A 19,472-nucleotide genomic window follows, 5' to 3' on the forward strand; every position below is an offset into this window, starting at 1 on the left:
GAAGGGGTGCGGGCCGCCGCCTCGGCGGGGCTGTGGGTGCGCGGCGGGGCATGGGGAGCGGCGGCGGGGCCGGCTGGCGGCTGGCGCTGGCACTGCTGGTGCTGCCGGGCGGCCTGGGCAAACCGACGGCGCGGCAGGAGCGGGCCCGGCCCGGCGCCGCACAGCACGAGGACCGGCCGGGCTTCCAGTACGACCACGAGGCCTTCCTGGGCAAGGAGGAGGCGCGGAGCTTCGACCAGCTCAGCCCGGAGGAGAGCCGGGAGAGGCTGGGGTAAGAGGCGCGGGCCGATACGCCCCCCCCACCCCCGCCATCCTTCCTTCGGTCGCGACAGCGCGGCGGCCTGCGGAAACGTGGCAGGGGGAGGGTCCGGCCGGGGAGGGGAGGTCTGCGTGTCCGAGGGGGCGGCGGGGGCGCTGGGCCGAAGGCAGGGAGAGCGGCTGGAGGGAGCTGGGCGCTGCCTGCCCCGCTCCGGCTCCCCGGCGAGCCTGGCCCCGTCCCACGTTGAAGGGGGTGGGTGGAGTAGCCCGTACGCCTCTGCACAGCCGGTTACAGAGTCCAGCCTCCTCGGTTACACTTCTTCCACAGCCCGCTGATTTTGCAAACGAGCAACCACCAGTTCATCACTTGTGCGTTTTTCTCTCCTGCCTTTTCTGGTCCTACAGCAATAAGGCTCTTGGAGCAGCTGCCGTGCGTGGTGCTGTGCCCGGTGTTGGAGAGACCTCACCCGCTGCTGGAGGGCTTTGCTGCTACAGCTCCTCACCTCTGGGGCACTCACAACCGTGTTAGTTTGAACCAAGTTTACACCATTCCTTTTTCACAGCTCCATTTACCAGTCCACTTGAAGCCATCATCCCACAGCTTTTACACTTGTGACATCTTTGGCCACTGTCTTACAGTGTTGCTCTCGCTTCCATGCTGCTCTATACGCCAGGAACAGAGTCCGTGTTGCCGTATTTTACTGCTTCTCCTTCCTTTACATCTACAGGGAGTCAGATCATTAATTAGAACTAACTTTAACAGTAGTTAAGGAAAGATCCTTTTATGTATTTACTAACAAGAAAACAGTGTAAAATATCTGCACGTTCTCACTAAGATGAGCTTTGCCTTTACTCCCCTTCAATAGGGAGTGGTTCTTACTCATTGTATGTCTGTCTAGTTCCATCATAAGCTCTTAGTGCAGTATCAGTGTTATCTCACAGGCTGACCTCTTGATCCTTCTGGAAACTGTCACTACTATTTACCTGTATCTCAAACAGATAAAGTGGTTATCAGAAATGACCAATTTCATCCACATTGTTTCAAGAAGGAGCAAAAGAAACCATGTTCTCAGCATACGTGATCTATGACTTAGGTTCTCATAAAGTGGACATATCTTTTAAAAATTGTTTTACACTTACACAAGTACAGATGTTTTAATTGGGGATATGATTTAACAATGGAGTTTTAAAGTTCTTACACATGCTAACTCAGCAAGTGTGGAAGCTTAACTTTTAGTGATCTCACTGTGTGCATGTTGGAGATGTGACACAGACACGTTAAACTGCAGCCACAGTCAATAACCTTTTAAATGGAGGTGACTAAAGTGTCCCTCTGAGGACAAAACCACACTGTGGGGTGAACATTGGGCAGCAGAACATGAGACGTGGTTCTTGGGGGGGCCCTGTGGCACAGTTTCATAACTTTATTTCCTAACCTCGTAATTTCAGATATTGTACTGGGAGGCAGAGGGGAGAGAGAATTTTTAAAACATTTCACTTTCTTCTTTTTATTGTGCTTTAATAATCAGATACACTGAGAAAAACAGGTTTGTTATGGGCAACCTCTGCAGTGAGGATTACAAATATTGTCACTTCTCAGGAAGTGAGTGATTTTTAGGAAGAAGACATTTAATGAAAAGCTCTTTTTTAATGCTTTCTGGGAGAAAACAGGAACATGTAGTCTGCTGCTCTAACCAAAGTGCATGCTGCTGCATTTGTAAGTCATTTTACCTTGCTTAGGAAGGGCGGCAGCACATTGGTCATACCGATGAACAATGCTGGGGTTGGAATCCCAGGGCTAGAGGCAGTAATGCAAAGCTACTCTCACCTTCTTCCAGCAAACAAAAAGGAACTAGCTAGTATACAGAAAATGCCCTGCAACTCAACTACCTGCACCCTCAGTGGAGGAGCAGCTGCACAGTATGATCTTGGTTTGAGATCATGGCACATACCAGCCCATAACTGCGTCATGACCTGGGAGTGCACCTGCCTTTATGACAGATTCCATGTCAGGGGCATCCCTTCTCCCTGTCCTCACACACCGGATCACTTGACAAGGGAAGAATCACATGTTGTCCACCCACGTGCAGTACCACAGCTCACCTGGATTTGGAGAAGCGTGACATAATCCTGGGGCAGCATCCAAGGACTGCATGAAGAGACTGGAGATGGGCTAAGAAGGAGGGGAGTGGGGCTGCAGTCCTCTGAACCTGCTCCCTGCCATTTGTAATGGGCCTGTCATTTTCAGAGAATATAGAAGATGATTACAGATCCTCACAGTATAAATGTTTCTCTTCTTTATGCAGGCCAGAGTGTATCAACATAGAGTTGTACTCACATCAGGTGCGGAGGGGAAACCTTCCTCTTTCAGCCACTTCATAGCAATGATTTCCTTGCCCCAACTTTATTTCATCACCAGATGTCTTTGCAGACTGGCAGCTTAAATGTCTGTAATAACAGGTTGTATGTACCTGTTGCATGTGCCCTCTAGCTCCTTCATTATGAGGTGGGAAATTAATATCTACTGTAATCCCACCTAAGTTAAAGGGAGACAGTAAGCTTTCAGGTATTGCACACTCGTGCACGTAAATTCCGTGTATGAGCTAGCATTTTGTGTCTGTTAACATGTTCCTTGAATTTTTGCTGTATTCCGGAATTAACTATTTAAAATAAAGGCACTAAGGCTTCTCAGACTGACCAATGTACATTAGTTTCGCTACAAACCTTAGAATGATCCTGAGCTGTTTTACAGGTGTAAAAAGTTAAGTCCTTTCCCATGGGAGCCTGTAGCTTCTTACCCATGGGTAAGATTGTCCATTGTGCAGTGAAAGGGACTTGACTCCCCATGAGATTTATACAAAAGAGAAAAGGTTTTCCAGTCAGTTAATTCATACTTTACTACTTCAGGAAGCAAATTCAGCAGCCCCCTTTTCCCCCTGTAGCTCAGAAATAGCATGTTTATAAATTCATATAAACTACCAGACTCACACAAGATTGCCGGAAATTCAGCAGAAGCTGCTGCTGTTATTTGACTGTACTTACCACTTTCATAACTAAGGCTTGGGAGAGACATTGCTTTGCTAGTTGAGTGGTTCCAGTTGGCCAGGGTCAGTTTCTTTGTGGAGAACCAAGATGTCGAATTGCAATGAATATGTAAAAGTGCAGAACATTTACCAGGGTCCTTTGGCTAGCTGGAGATTTAGGAAGCTCACCTGTTGAATCTCAAGTTGGAATTTAGACAAGTCAATTCCTGCTTTTACTGCTCCTTACAAATGTCGTATAACTAATCCATAGGCTTGGTGATTGAGCCTGTGGAGAATGGTCATTCACATTGTCCTGAGTTGGCCACCGGGTGGTCATCGAACTAAGTGCAATGCAACTACAGACAGTTTGCTCCTGTACCACAAGGGTTAAAACAGCTGATGTGTCTAAAGCCAATCTGGACACCCAGAAGAGACGTGGTGCCAACTGCCCCAGTTCCAAGAGCAGGGTGCATAGTTTCCCACAGGCCAGTGCCCAGAATATAATAAGCTTACCTACAAATTGTTGGATTAAAGCTGCATTCTTAGTTTAGATAAAGGTTTTTATCATCTGGGCTACAGCTGTAGCTGGGACAGAAGCCAGTTTTACAAGCTCAATCCCAAACTGGTGGAGTTTAGCAATTACAGGCATGCCTTGAGAGATTTATTGCAGAGAACCTAAATGGTAGAGGAGAGCATTGCTTCTTTTTTTTTTTTTTTTTTAACGTAGTTTTTCAGGTTGTTTTTATCTGCAGCTGTGTACAGAGCTTTTCAGAGATGGAAGTTTCCCTGGGAGTACACCAATACCTTCACTCCTGCTGATTTCAACAGGACTTGAGGCTAGCAGTTTTACAGAGGACAGGGGCTTATAGCCCAGCTGCCAGCAGTGACCGGAGACCTGCTGCAGGCTAGCTATTGCTTTAGCGAGTAACAGGCATTCCTGGTAACACAAGCAATATTGCTTTTTGCTGTGAAAGAAACAGAAACGGAGGAACAGGAATGGAAGGGAAGACTGTAAATGGTCTACATGCCCAGCATTACACAGTCATATAATTCACTCCGCCCTAGCATCAGTCTGCTGGACAGGCACAGAAGAAACTGCAGGTATCCAGGAAATCCTATCTTTTTGCCCCGATTGCCTACAGCAAGCTGCAATACAGGCTTTCTCCCAGGGTGAAGTCAGTGTCTCCTGTGAGCTCAGCATGGCCACTCCCTGTCAACAGTGAAGAACAAGTCCCACTAAGTTAGTAGATGCAACCTAAAGGTATTATCTGAGGTACTTTGTTCACTAATTTTGATCGTGCGAGTTCCATTTCAATTATTCATAGAAATATTGAGTATATCCCTTAAGATAATCTGCAAAATGCAAGAAAGCCTTAGCCAGTAGGGCAGCTTTATATGTTTTAGGCACTGTGTTTTTGTAGAACATCAGGGCCAGGTAAAGATTATTAAAATTATTAAAGAACTGGCTTGACGGCCGCACCCAAAGGGTGGCTGTCAGTGGGTCCATGTCCAAGTGGAGGCCAGTGACAAGTGGAGCCCCTCAAGGATCAGTACTGGGACTGGTCTTGTTTAACATCTTCACCAGCGACATGGACAGTGTCATAGAGTGCACCCTCAGCAAGTTTGCTGATGACACCAAGCTGTGTGGGGCGGCTGACACGCTGGAGGGAAGGGATGCCATCCAGAGGGACCTTGACAGGCTGGGGAGGTGGGCCTATATCAACCTCATGAAGTTCAAAAAGACCAAGTGCAAGGTCCTCCATCTGGGTCGGGGCAATCCCAAGCACCGATATAGGCTGGGCAGTGACTGGCTTGAGAGCAGCCCTGAAGAAAAGGACTTGGGGGTGCTGGTGGATGAGAGGCTCAACATGAGCCGTCAGTGTGCACTAGCAGCCCAGGTGGCCAGTCGTATCCTGGGCTGCATCAGGAGAAGCGTGGCCAGCAGGTCAAGGGAGGTGATTCTCCCCCTCTGCTCCACTCTCGTGAGACCCTACCTGCAGTACTGCGTCCGATTCTGGAGCCCCTACTGCAAGAGAGATATGGACGTGCTGGAATGTGTCCAGAGAAGGGCCACGAGGATGATCAGAGGGCTGGAGCACCTCTCCTATGAAGACAGACTGAGAGAGTTGGGGTTGTTCAGTCTGGTGAAAAGAAGGCTCCGAGGAGACCTTAGAGTGGCCTACCAGTATCTTAAGGGGGCCTACAAGAAAGCTGGTGAGGGACTTTCTAGGGTGTCGGGTAATGGTAGGACTAGAGGGAATGGATTAAAACTAGAGATGGGACGATTCAGATTGGACGTTAGGAAGAAGTTCTTCACCATGAGGGTGGTGAGACAGTGGAACAGGTTGCCCAGAGAGGTGGTGGAAGCCCCATCCCTGGAAGTTTTTAAGGCCAGGCTGGATGTGGTTCTGAGCAACCTGGTCTAGTGGGAGGTGTCCCTGCCCATGGTCCCTTCCAGCCCTAACAATTCTATAATTCTGTAAAAATTGGACTGACATGCAGTTTGTTTTTCTGTCAACTCTTAAGGATGCTGGTCTATTTTTACAGGAAGATTGTGGATAGAATAGATGACAACAAAGATGGCTATCTCACAACAGAGGAATTAAAAAACTGGATTAAACGGGTACAGAAACGCTATATCTATGAAAATGTGGCCAAAGTTTGGAAAGACTATGATCTAAACAAGGACAATAAGATTGCCTGGGAAGAATACAAACAAGCCACATATGGTTATTATCTAGGTAAGACAACATTTTCAGATTATATGATCAAAGACTATTGAGATTATAAGCCATGATTTCATGCTTTACAGTCAACAGGAGTTTGGTGTCACATTTAGGACCTTGAAAATTGCATTAAATTTTATAGATGCTTAGAGGTCAAAAGTGTTTCTTAGTATTGCAGCCATTTCCACATGGGTCACCAGCACACAGAAGGTTTTGTAGAGATTATTAAATGTACTGACAAAGATGAATTAAAGTCTCCTCTAGTTAGAAATATGTTGGGTTTTTAATATTAAAAATGATACTTTAACTAAAAAAAAATATATTGCAGGATTAACCAGTGTTTGTTAATTCAGTGTCTCTAAAATCTCAAGAGTCTGGATGCTAAAAATTTAGGCTGGGTCTAAGCTATAGCAAAGTTCTTGCAAAATAACATGCTTCAGACTGTGGTAACTGCAAATGAAAATCCTTAACAAATCAGGCAAAAGCAGCGCGTATTAAAAAAATATACCTGAATCTTCCCCACTCCCCCACTACGTTCCCTTTGCTTTTTATAAGTTAATGAAGGGAAAGGAGGAGAAGAGATCACTTAAGGTAAAGGGCAATGCTGACAGAACAACAAATTGACAAATTGTTATTAATTGACCATTTATACTGGAAATGAGAAGACAATACCTACCTACCATAGAGGCAGTTCCTGGAGCAAGCTCCCAGTAGCAGTAATAAGTACAAAGTCTACTTTAGATTAAAGTGGATCTTACTACATTTGTGGAAGGAAATATTTTGACACACAGTCCCTGCAGCAGTATCCCAGGGAGCCCTTCTCAGCTCCTTGTCTTTGCTCTCTGTAATCCCCAAGATTGAGAGAACAGCTACTCCACTGTGGTCTTGTGTTAATGCACGCTTAAAATTCCCATCTGTGATACCTGGCCTAGTCTTTTTCAACTGTGTTTTTCGCCCCAACATGTGAATTGTGAAATTGTTACGAGTATTTTTCATTTTTGAAGTGAGTTTAGTGATCCTATTTTAAAAATTATATCAAATACCATTCATGTTATGCCACTGAACACCCTGAAAAAGTGTCATTGTTTTAAACTGAAAATAATTGTTATGTTCCCTGTAGCAGAGGCGTAGCAGTTAGATGGTTTCAGTCAGTCTGCCAGCTTCTGAAATGACTTTTCTTTGGTTTACTTGCTTTTTGGAACTGAAAAGTTGTGTAGAACATACTGATTCCTAAGAAGAATAAAACTTCTGTGAATGAAATCTACCCCAAATACTGCCTAAGCAATGCTTGTAAAAGCAGATTTAAAAAAAAAAAAATCTATGAAGAATAATATACAATACTGCAAAATCCATTATCCTGGATTCCAACAGAAAGCTTACTTAGACATTTACCTATACTACTCAGTCACCTTTAAAAAAAAATAAAAAAATCAAACCAGGTGTTTGAATTTAAAACTTCAAAGGAAAGAAGTTCCATTTTAGCACAGCAGCTATTCTGGCAATAAGCCTTTGTGTTTCTAGACTCTTAACAGCAGATTGGGGTACTTGGTTGTGGTAATATGTTTTAAAAAGAACACAGTTTTGAGATCGTCTTGATTAATTTGCAGAAAATCCAGAAGAATTCCAAGATGCAACTGATCAGCACAGTTTTAAAAAAATGCTGCCCAGAGATGAAAGACGATTCAAAACTGCAGATCTGGATGGAGACTTAGCTGCCACTCGTGAAGAATTCACTGCTTTCCTTCACCCAGAGGAGTTTGAGCACATGAAAAACATCGTTGTCTTAGTAAGCAGAGCAAAACCAATGACATTTTTACTTTTATTTTTTGGATGAGCTGTGAAATGCTTCTCTGACCTTTCCATGCAAGGCTTTAAAAGAGACACACATAATAGCCAAGTGGGGAACAGAAAGGGATGCCTTTCATGAAATTCACTTGATTTAGATCTCCCAATATAAGAAAGACTTGTTAAATGCACTTAGACAGCTTCTAAATGGGATTAAGAAACAGTCTTGGGCCCCAGACTTAGACCAAAATAAAAAGAAGGGTATGCTGGCATGCTGCAGTTAAGTGTTTGATGCAAGCTTATATCTGCCCCTAACTTAAAACTTAAGCACGGTGTCCAGTTCATTCATGCTGGGAATTTTTTCAACATGAAAGGACATTTGTATATTCATTGCATAAACAACAGTCACACTGGAGTCAGTGAGAGTACATTTGCCTCTGTACAAGGGCAGGTCAAGGCCTTACAACGTGAAATGATCAGAGGGGCGAGTAGCCATAATGGTTAGTTCTCTCTTGATTACTTCGATGCAAAACTATTTTCCAGGAAACCTTAGAAGACATCGACAAAAACGGGGATGGTTTTGTGGATCAAGATGAGTACATTGGTAAGTGTTGGGATTTGTTTCTTATATCATCTCTGTCTCTTTTGTCCACCTTCACTCAAATTTGCAGCGGTAGTAACAACCCGAAAGATAAACGTTTCTGTGTCTCCAGTTCAACTATTTTAAACCAACCATCCAACCCAGAAGGTGTAATTTCATTTTAGGCAGACAGCAACGTCACCAGTAAAAGGTTCCTCACACTTTACAGCATAAGATTCTCCTCTTATTCTCATAAAATTTGGTTAAGAGGGTCTGGAATAGTGTTTTTCATGACAGGAGTACTCTCTGTATACTTGACCGTATTAACAGCTTTTTGAAGGCATTGTTTAGAAATGCAAAAGGATCAGAAAGTGAATTAGTCTCTTCCCAAGTCTGAATGGTACTTGAATATGCAAAATAGCTGGGAAGCACACATTGCCAAAAAGCAAATTCACCTTTTTTGGACTATTTTCCTAATTTAATTAGTAAGTAAACCCCCACACTTCTCTAATGATTTGTATGGTGATGCCATTATGTTTCTTCTAGAAATGTAAGATGCATTAAAAATGAATTGTGTAAAAATAGCACTAAGGCTTAATATTCTCAGAGAAGTTGTGAAGTGTGTGAAAGTCAGCTGTGCGTTACCTCAGTGGCAGTGAGAGAACAAAATGGGAAACATCAACAGCAGATCAGTCCCAGTTAATTTGCACAAACTTCAGTCACACCAGGCAGTTGGCTGCTGTCTTGCACTTAGGCCTATGAAGACAAAACAGAAGCGGGACTGGAGATCAGCAGTACATAATATGTTTTAGCCTTTTGAATCATTATGCTGATACCAAAAGCTAACTTCTCCCACTACACTCACTTTGATGGGTTTTAAATCAAGAAAGTAACACTAGGAAAGCATTAGTGTAAACTCAGATGAATCTTTCTGTTTCTAGTGGTGCTATAAAGATCACTTCACATATAATCAGGAACAATATACACACATTAATTAATGGCAGGGGGTTTCTATTCCTTGTAAATTATATTTAGCTTCAGAATGTGAATGCTATTCATTTATGACTGAAATAACAGAGCAGCATAATTTCCACAGTAATTTCAGTTCATTCAGTGACATTACCTACGTATAATTATAAGATAATTGTCAACATTTGTTACCATGTGAATGCTGGTTTTTCTTGTCTTCTATAGATAGGAATGTAGAATGTTCTAGTCACGATCACCCCACATCGGCAAGGATGATAAAAATCAAATTGACAGGACATGTCAGTTGCTTCAAATAAACAATATAATTTGCACTTTAAAAAATGAAAAAAGAAAGTGAATGTGTTGTCTGAAGTTTTCTTCATGAGTTGTGGAAAACTATGCTTAAAATATTCCCTTAAAATATTCCCACTTCCCTTTTTCAGGTGTAATATTTTTTATTTTTGATCAAGCTGGGGTTAAAAAACAAACAGAAAACCATATCTCTTTGGTAGTTTATAAGGAACAACAAAAAGAAGTAAAAAAATTTCAGTCTCTAGATTGGGTATTTGATGGGGAAATGTGCCAAAGGTTGTAGAGTGATTCTTCCCTCCTCCTCCTTCCTTCCTCCTATTTTGTCTTTTATAAAGTTTGGCTTAGATTTTACAGAAGCAGCGGAGCAAAATATCCCTAGTCACATTAATCTGTGAGAACTATATTCTTATTGTGCCTGAGCAAGTAACAGAGGATTTCAGGGACACTGTGGAAAGTTGTACCAATAGAGAACTTCAGCCTAGTGAGCACACTCCCACTGAAGGGTGGGGGGAGCTTATTCCTAGATTTGAGACCAGCATTTATACTCCCTATAGATACCAGCCAGCCTCTGGCCCTAATGCCATCTACATGGAGTGGACTTTTCCTTAGCGCTTCCTTGAAAACTAAACCCACAAGGCAGAAGAGTAGTATCACAAAGCAGGTTTTAGTTATAAACAGAAAAGTGGAAGACTTGAGGAATAAGAATCCCTGATGAGCAGGAGACAATTGATTGGCCACAGTGACTAGAAGAATAAAGTAGACACACATAATTTGGAAGACCTATGCTGTAAAGAACAGATACAAATCACTGGCTTTTAATAATCACTGCTACTCTCCCAACTCTGTTTATACAGATAGCCGCTGCCACTGTGGCATTCTCCTACTGATGCTTCTTAAATATAGCACAGGACTGATGTACAGAACATGTGTACGTAATCTATGCATCCTATGTCACAAATAGTACTCCATCCCAAGGAACCAATCTATGACAAGTGCACTGCCTGTGGTTTCTCACACACAACGCACCACTGATTAATGACTTCTCCGGGTCTGTTCTTTGTAGAAGAATACCTTCTAGTAGAGCATGCTGCAGCACTGCATGGTTAAAAAAGGACTCATCTACTAAGATGAATTTCTCTTACATAGACCTCTCTAAAAGCAGGACAAAAGCATTCAAGTTCCATTTAGCAATTTTTGTTTTCCTAAATTTCCTCTGTGCCTTTTTTCCCCTTAACCATTCTGGTGGCTGGAGTCTGATCTTATTCACAAAGACATTTAGTGGCCGGGACAAGATTAAATTGCCAAGTTCCTTTCTCCCCATGCGATTGAGCCCCGCACTAAAGCTTATGATTGCTATTTAACTAAAGATCCTTAAAGATTTTTTTTCATTCTGAAGTTCAGTGGATGATGGCCTTTGGACAGGTTTACCTCTCATGTTAGCCTCACCAGCACAGTTACAATACAAGGGTAATGCAAGAATGGACAGAATCACCAGCAGTGAAGAAATAGGCCTGAGAGAAGATATACGCAGCTACTCTGTCCACAGCCCACATTTCATTTTTTGTACAAAGAAACACTGTGCAAAGATTGAAAAGCTTAGTCTTCCTCCGAGGAACACTGTGCAAATGTCTTTAGTTTGTGCGTATTTTGCAAATTAACTATAATTCGAGTGAGACCTTTATTTCCTCTCCAGCTGATATGTTTGCAAATGAAGACGGTGGACCGGAGCCTGACTGGGTGATTACAGAGCGTGAACAGTTTTCGGATTTTCGTGACCTCAACAAGGATGGAAAGATGGACAAAGAGGAGATTCAGCACTGGATTCTCCCACAAGACTATGATCACGCACTAGCTGAAGCCAGGCACTTAGTCTATGAATCGGATGTAGACAAGGTACTTAGTGTTCTACTATACCTTTTAAAAAAGTTGTATAAGATGATGTGTTTTTTTTAAACTTACCAGCTTGCAAGAACTTTTCGTATTAGTACAGTTTAAATGGAATTTTAGAGGCTAGAATTGCTAGTGCATGAATGTATCAATGCCAATTTCAGCTGGTAGGGTTAGAATCACAAAGTAAAAGTAGTAAATACAGGTTATCAGCTCCCAAAGTCCCCTTGTCTTTCATTTGGTTGGATAAGAAATTATATATCATCTTAAACCTGGAAATTTTTAACACAGTAGAAATACTCTTTTTCCTTTCAAGAACAGTCATGGCTTTTGTATGCTAATTTAGATGGCAAGAGAAAAATAAAAGACACATTAAAAAGGAGGTAGCAAAAAAACCCCCATTTCTTATAATCAAACATACATCTTTGACTTTAAGACTGTCTCAATACATCCACTTCCTTTAGTTTGGGAGATTAATGGTTCAGTAGATCCCAGATGGTGATCTTCAGAAATGTAATGTAAGCAAAATTGGAACCTTAAAAGCCAAAACACTCTCACATAGCAAGTGTGTAAATTGCTAACATAAGCAACCATCTTCGACAAAGTACACCAGAGGATTTTCATTTTTACTGTCAGGAAGGCAAAACCAAACCTAACCACTGCGTACCAGATAGCTCACTGACAAACAGTACATGGGTTAATTACAAAGAACTTTCAATTAGCAGTTTGACCCAACTGAAGCCAGTGTGACTTTTGTCTTCCACTGGGGTCCAAATTTCACTCACCGGGACAGCTACAGTGATTCCCGAACCTGCAGTCTGCTGCTTTGAAGAACTGTCTATTTCCCAGGGCTCTTGTAGGGCTGTATTGGTGTCTTTTGCTTAGCTTTGAAAATGTTCTTACAGAGATTTTCTTTTCCTTCCACCAGGATCAAAAACTAACAAAAGAGGAGGTTCTAGACAACTGGAATATGTTTGTTGGAAGTCAAGCTACTAATTATGGGGAGGACCTCACAAGAAACCATGATGAACTATGATACAGTGTACCGGCCAGTATGCCACAGACCTATTCTCCACTTCACTGAAATCACTGTGTCCATCCCCTCTTTTTGGGAAGATGGGCAAGGGACACACTCACAACTGAATGACTTGCATTAATATATTTTTAACATGCCAGCTTATTACCTCAGAAACTGCATAGAAATAGCTTTTTACTCTTTTCACATGGTTAAATATAATACCTAATTACTACAGTTTTATTTTGGAGAAAATAGAAAGGTAACTTTTCTTAATAGATTAGAGCCTGACCTGGAAAAGGCACTTCTAAAACATAATTGCAAGGATCTTTAGAGTAATGAAATATTTTCTTCAATTACCCGTTTTTATTATAGTGAAATGCAGCTAGGATTAGAAAGCAACCTAATGTTTAAACCGACTAAGTTATTTGGTCGTCTGTTTTAATAGCATATAACAATTTAGAGTTATACTTTGACCCTCCTATCCATAGAAAAGGTTTGACACAACAAGATCCACAACCTTTTTCTCCACGCCGTTGTTTTTTCTCTGCCAGTTTGGGCCGGAGGTGGAGAGGAAGGTATCCAGCAGCCCCCTGGTTCATAGCTTTACAAGTGCAACATGTACAACTGGCCCTTTTCTCTAACCCCCATCACAGTGCAGAGACAGCACGCGTGGCCCAGCACCCTGTGCCGGCATTCCTCAGCGAGGGGTGTAGAGTTCATAGTGACAGCTGCTCCTTCTGACAGCAGAATAACGTACAATTGTTTGTGGGCTGTTGGTTGTGCCGTTTCCTGGGAGGAATTATGCCACATGGAGCATAATTTATCTCATGCTTTTCGCACTTTACCCAAGCCATACTCTTGTTCACACAGTGTGAATGGCAGCAGTTCTGTGATGGAGAAAGAATGAGACATATCACCCCTCTGGGCCTTCTGTCTTCTCTACCACATAAGAGGACAGATTTATGTGGCTAAAGTTCTGGTTTTGTATGTATATCCATATAAGTACATGTTACTGAAGCCACTACGTGAAGACAGCTTTCCTCCTAAAGAAAGGGGTAAGCTTTCCACACAGGTGCTTTCTTTTTTACTGTATAATGTGAGCTGTTACATGTATATTTTTATATACTCAACTTAGATAATTTTGGTTGTTTTTAAATGTACTGGTCTTAAAATAAGCACAATAAAACCAATAATTCTTTTTGATACTATGAAGGTGCAATAACACTAACGCACTACTACACTAATACTAGGAGATTAGGGCTCCACAACACAGCTCACTTGCAGATTCCTTGAGGGTTTGGTGTACAGCATCGCACACTGGTGATCACACAACCGTCCAGAGAGGAGCTTTGAGACTCCCAGGTTGTGATATACTTCAACAGTTTAACAAGTTTGTGAAAATTGTCATGAGACAATGCAGAACTGTGACCTGCATAAACATGTCATTTTTGTACGGTCATATAAGAACTGTGGTGAAATGTTTTACATCTTCCAATTGAAGATAATTAAATTTAGGTATTAGAGTCTGGCAGAGATTACACGTTCTTGCTAATACAGTTATTAAGCTTTTTGTGTGCGCTTCTTATGACATTGCCAGAAATGTCTGTGAAAAGTCCCTACCTCTTCCACTAACATACAGTAGGACAAATGTCATAAGACATAAGCGAACTGGTTTTGCTCGTCCAGTACCCTTGAGTTAAATCCCTAAATGCAGTGTTATCTGAGAAGCAATAAAGTTGTATCTTGGCACATGTGAAAGATTATCTGTTTTGTTTATGACTTGGATTTTGAAAGGTTTATTGTCTTCAATAATCCTAACAATCTTGAGAACTTTTTTTTTTTTTAAAGTAGTCCTTTTCATGCTACATTTTAACATTGTTATATTTTAGTAGCAGAATTGCAGTACTCTTTCTGCACTCAGATTATCTTCTGTTGTTTCAGGAAACAATACCTTAAAAGACCTCAAAAAAGCTTGTTTCCTGCAAGTGAAACTGCTCAGACAGGATACTCAAGCCAAGGATTTTCACTGGAGCCCAAGGGAAGGTTGTTTGCTAACTCTTGTTGAAATTCAGTGGGAGTTGGGTGCTGAGACACTAAGCATCGTTGCCTTCAGCTAAACATGACACTTCCAAATCCACTGCGTTCTGCGTTCTGTCCCAACAAAAAACTGCATCTGAGCTCTGACAAGCAATCACATTTTCTTCCATGTTACTCAATGAATTTGGAATAGAATTAGCATCAAACGAGAGCAAAATCATGTTCCCATGTAATCCTTGGAACACATGGGGCATTTTCCAGTATAAAACTATACTCATATGAGTAACAATGCTAAAATCAGAGGACTTACTCATGCAAACAGGAACTGGAAATTTAGACCCATAGTATTTTACTGTAAAATTTTTTACAGGAAGAATGGTACTCAGGTAGACTATATCCAGCTATGACAAAAGCAAACATGCCAACTAGAATGAGGTTTACAAAAATCAAATTATTTGTCAATAACAGGTAATGGGGTCATACTAAGATTAGCAGCTTTTTTATAAAGCAGAATACAAAAACATTTTTATCACTGATGTGATTTCACTGTAAAGGCTACCCTCTTTCTGCAGCTCTTCATAGTGTTTCACTTACCAACATTCAGTAATGCACAGTACATTTTATGCACTAAATTTTCCTTTCAAGCTCAATGCACTAAGGAAGAGTAACTCCAAAAGAGACTAGAGCTTCTGGGTTTAAATTTAACACTATTTAAGGAAAGCAAACCTTTGCTAGGGGATATAACTGTTAACATTGTGATTTTTCAAGCCTAAGGTTTCTAATGGGGTTTGACTGTTCCAGAGATAACATTTGTTTTCCTAGGTAACATATTTCAAGTCATATTATGAGCAACCGTTACAAAATTTTAGTGTAATGTGAAATACTGTAATGTCAGATAGCATTATTTATCTGCTTAATATGACTAAAACCATTAATTGCTGGGAGCCATACTTCATCCCAGCAACATGAAAACCCATTTTGTGCCTATCTTGTCAGTTATTGCCGATTTTCTTAATGAATTGTGACGTAGTGAAATTCTGTTGGGAAACGTGTTTATATATTTCCAATAGCAGGTTCTGTATGTAACTCTTATTACATAGATCCTCCATTAACTCAATGTTTTCATTATGCCTATGCCACAACATATCAAACGTACCTTACTTCGATATCTGGAATAGCCATTATTATTGCACATGCAGTTTTAATTATTAGAGTTGATGAAATGAACTAAGTGGCTAATGTTCTTTGTCTTATATTTCCATTTAATGATTCAATCAGGTTAAATCTATCTCCTGTTCCAATCAAGGTACTGTACATAACTCCCTGAGGAAAGGAGAATGCAGCTCATCCTGATCTAATTACACTGACACAAGTATCTTACAGTAGTTGCGTAATGCTTTACTGTTTGCAGTGCGGAAGTTGATCTCGATCCCGGTGAAGTTAATGGCAGAACTGCTAGTCCCTATATAGTGGAACTAAGGCCTTTGCCACCCAAAGGCAAGCAGAACGATAGGAGGGTGTGACATGAGGTTAGAAATAACCTTAGGACCATCAGATCCTGATCTCCTTACTACTGAACACTAACTTTTAGAAATTTAGGCGGATTCATACCCATGTAAGATATTTAGGGCATAAATCTAGTTCATGGAAGACACTGTCTAATGTTTTACTGGTCTGTTCAAGTAAACTTAGCCATTTTACTGAGCGGTGGTGGCTTCACTGCTTGGCAGCACGTTACCATTAGCAAATGGAACTAGTTTTACAGGGGGGCAGAAGGAGACACAGAAAACATTTCAAGGCTGAAGATTTTGCAAAACCTGACTCAGCTTGTAGTCAAACACTTGGAATCATCCACCACTAATCAGCAGTGGTCTCTTTTCATCACTCCAATTTAGTGTGTGCTATATTCCAATTAATATGTCCAGCAAGGAGCGTATTAACCATACTTGCTAATTACAAAGGGAGAATTTAGGATTATTTTGCACTGAAGTTTCAGGCACCAGTAAGACTGATGTCCCTGAAACTCAAGTGCTGCATAGATTATTCCAAACATGGTGAATTTCAGATCAACCTCTGAAGAAAAAGGTACCAGCTTTCCCATAGTGTGAAACAGTGTGCAAGGGACATACGTGCGTACGTGACATAACAGGCAATTTCACACCTGCATTCCGTCTCTCCACAGGATAAAGTAAAATATCTTCAACAGATGGGAGCGTCTCTTCACTATGCCAGTGACAAGAATACAATTATCATGTATGTGCATTACTACTCCTATTGATAATTAAGGGATATCCATCTCCAGCACAAGTGTTGACTCCGGCAAGCAGAGTTCTGGAGCTCAGTTTCATAGAATGCACGTGTGTCGTTTTCCTTGTGGAAGAATTTATTTCGTAATCATGAATTGTCCAAACATGCTGTGGTCGGCTAGCGTTTAGTATTTGCTTGAGTGTTTTGTAATTGGCCTCACATTTGTGAAGTTGGTCACATTTGTGGTCTGAAACCACCATATACCTGAAATTCCAGGACAGCTACATAGAACAAGTCATAGCATGATACTGAACCTGAATAGTAATTAAGGGTGACACATACATTAGAAATGACAATGTTTCATCATATCAACAAGATCTTAGATACACATCAAGACACTTTCACAGTTAAGTGGGAAATCTTTTCTTAATATGGGAATAGCTCGACAACCTTTAAAATGAAAGTCCATTGGACCAAGGGCAGTACAAAAACTTAACGAAAAATTAGTATAGCTTTTGAAGACGTACCTTAAAATCTCAGTAAGGCTCCTTGGTGCTTTTGTGGATGGTGTCACAGAAACGTAAGTTGATAATCCCATAGCACATGCCACATTCTCAAACAATTCTAGTACAGCACTGTCCAAGAAACAGGCATCACTGAAGAAGCTGCATTCGTACCCAACAGATTGATGAGGTTTAGGTAAAGATAAAGCTACACAGTAGGCTGCTCCAGCATGTAGTGTCTTCTCCCACCTAAGGCTGCTGGTGGATTCTGAGGAAGTTTGATAGGTACACGATGACAAATGCTGTGTTGGTCATCGTGAATCCCAGCACGAGGATTGAAGTTAACAAGTTGATTAACAAGGCTGTAGTACCTAGGAAAAAAAAAAAAAAGTCAGGTACTGAGCATGATGTTCTTGGAACTTCATGGGACATATCTTGTGTTTGTTTAAAAGCCAGTGAATTTAATGTTTTGGGAACAAAAAAAAAGCAGGGGCAGGGGGAGGGCGTTTAGCATTACATCAACTGTAAGGTAACACAGACATACCAAAAATAGTACTGACTAGATTTACAGGTTAGACACCTCCCCCCTAAATTACTCTCAATGATGTACTTTAGGAAGGTAGAATATTGACGTCTGCACACTGGGCAAACAACCCCGCTTTGGGACAACACCAATGCCCCCCCCAACTTTAAATTCAGCTAAACAGTTGGGGGTTCCTGCTGATATTGCTTTCACTGCATCTCACAGGGCCTTGGTTGGTGGGACACAGAAAAGAAAGGAATGCTACTTGACAATTCAGCAAAGGAAGAGGTGCAAAAGCATTCAGATAGCTAAAACTTCCTGAAACCTTTAGTTGGTAACATTTAGATGAAACATTTAAAAATCACAGGGAGGATTTTTTTTTGAAGGTGAATTCACAAGTGAATTCCACGGGCAGTAGAAATGAAGGGAAAAAGAGTGGCTGGAGAGGTGTCCTTGAATGAAATAAAACCAAAAGCTTCTCCATTCCTGCTCTTCGTTTAGAAGATTTTGTATCAATTTCTTTGCCTGGGTCTTCCTACTCTTTCTTTGTCCTCAAGTTTTAAATTCAGTTAACAGTGCAGACATAACATTTCTGGGACACCCCAAGCCTCCCCAGTTACCAGTAACTTTGAAGGGCTTTATGCTGAAGAAAGGAAGCTTTCCCAACTATTGCATCTGCTCTGAACTGGATACAGCAAAGTACAGTTAAACAAGAAACCAAATGCAAGATTCTAGAAAGTATTATTCCCATCTATATTTGTAAACAAATAGGTGTCTAACTTGGAGCAGACAGATTTAGGGTTATACTGAGTTGGAATATTTACTTTACTACAAAAACATTTAAAACTGAACTCTATACAAGAAAAAGATTTGTATACTTCTTGTAGGCTACAGAGTTCTGTTTCCCTAGAGACAATAAATGCCATAACTCACACTTGAGTTTAGTCAAACTAGCACCTTGTGAAGCAAATGTTTCCTGACTTGGTCTTTCTTCAGTGTAGTTGCATTACCATTAAAATTCTAGGACACCTTCCTGAGCTAACAATCAAATCCCATGACTTGATAAAAATCTGTTATATCGGCTCTATAATTGCTGCATGTGCTGGGTACAAAGTTTGGAAACTCTCAATCATCACAAAAAGGTTATGAAATTATTGCGGTATAAAAAGAACCTTTCAAAAGCCTTGCTATCAATAAGCATTAGGTTTACAGAACAGTTATGTAGATATCTGAACGGATATAACAAATTTTTTCCCCTCCTTTTGCAAGGAAATAAATTTGTCACATTTGCTACCCCAAGGCTTGTAAAAAGGGAGTTGCATACCCACGTTAAAATGGGATAAACACAACATGTAAATATCAAATATTATACACAACATAGATCTAACCAAAGTTTATTCAAATAATCTGTGTATTACAATCAGGAACTTGGGGCTAAGGTAGGTTTTCCCCTAAATCAGACTGCATCTCTGGTGCAGCTTTGCAGTGCATTCAGAGAATTTTCTAGGCGTGTAACTGTGGTGTAAATAACCATTAGCTTGATAGCGGGAACCTAGGTCCAAAATACAGTCAATATAGACAAGTAGGGCCCCCTCAACTACAGC

General features: G+C 41.1%; 1 protein-coding gene and 1 long non-coding RNA gene across 2 annotated transcripts in view; one reads left to right on the forward strand and one right to left on the reverse strand.

Moving 5' to 3' along the window:
• On the forward strand, positions 1–13,766 carry RCN1 (reticulocalbin 1). Its single transcript, XM_054200658.1, has 6 exons — positions 1–271; positions 5,829–6,022; positions 7,615–7,793; positions 8,336–8,396; positions 11,347–11,546; positions 12,469–13,766. Exons 1-6 carry the CDS (start codon positions 51–53, stop codon positions 12,574–12,576), a joined length of 963 nt encoding a protein of 320 aa, XP_054056633.1. The 5' UTR covers positions 1–50; the 3' UTR covers positions 12,577–13,766.
• Positions 7,405–19,472, reverse strand: part of LOC128909250 (uncharacterized) — a 25,534-nt gene continuing 13,466 nt past the window's right edge. Inside the window, exons 3-4 of the long non-coding RNA XR_008466301.1 lie at positions 17,370–17,716; positions 7,405–9,128 (exon numbers count right to left, since the gene is read on the reverse strand). This is a non-coding gene — a long non-coding RNA (uncharacterized LOC128909250). The remainder of the gene's footprint in view (positions 9,129–17,369; positions 17,717–19,472) is intronic.

This window comes from Rissa tridactyla, chromosome 4, assembly GCF_028500815.1.
Source record: "Rissa tridactyla isolate bRisTri1 chromosome 4, bRisTri1.patW.cur.20221130, whole genome shotgun sequence".
Classification (NCBI taxonomy): Eukaryota; Metazoa; Chordata; class Aves; order Charadriiformes; family Laridae; genus Rissa; species Rissa tridactyla.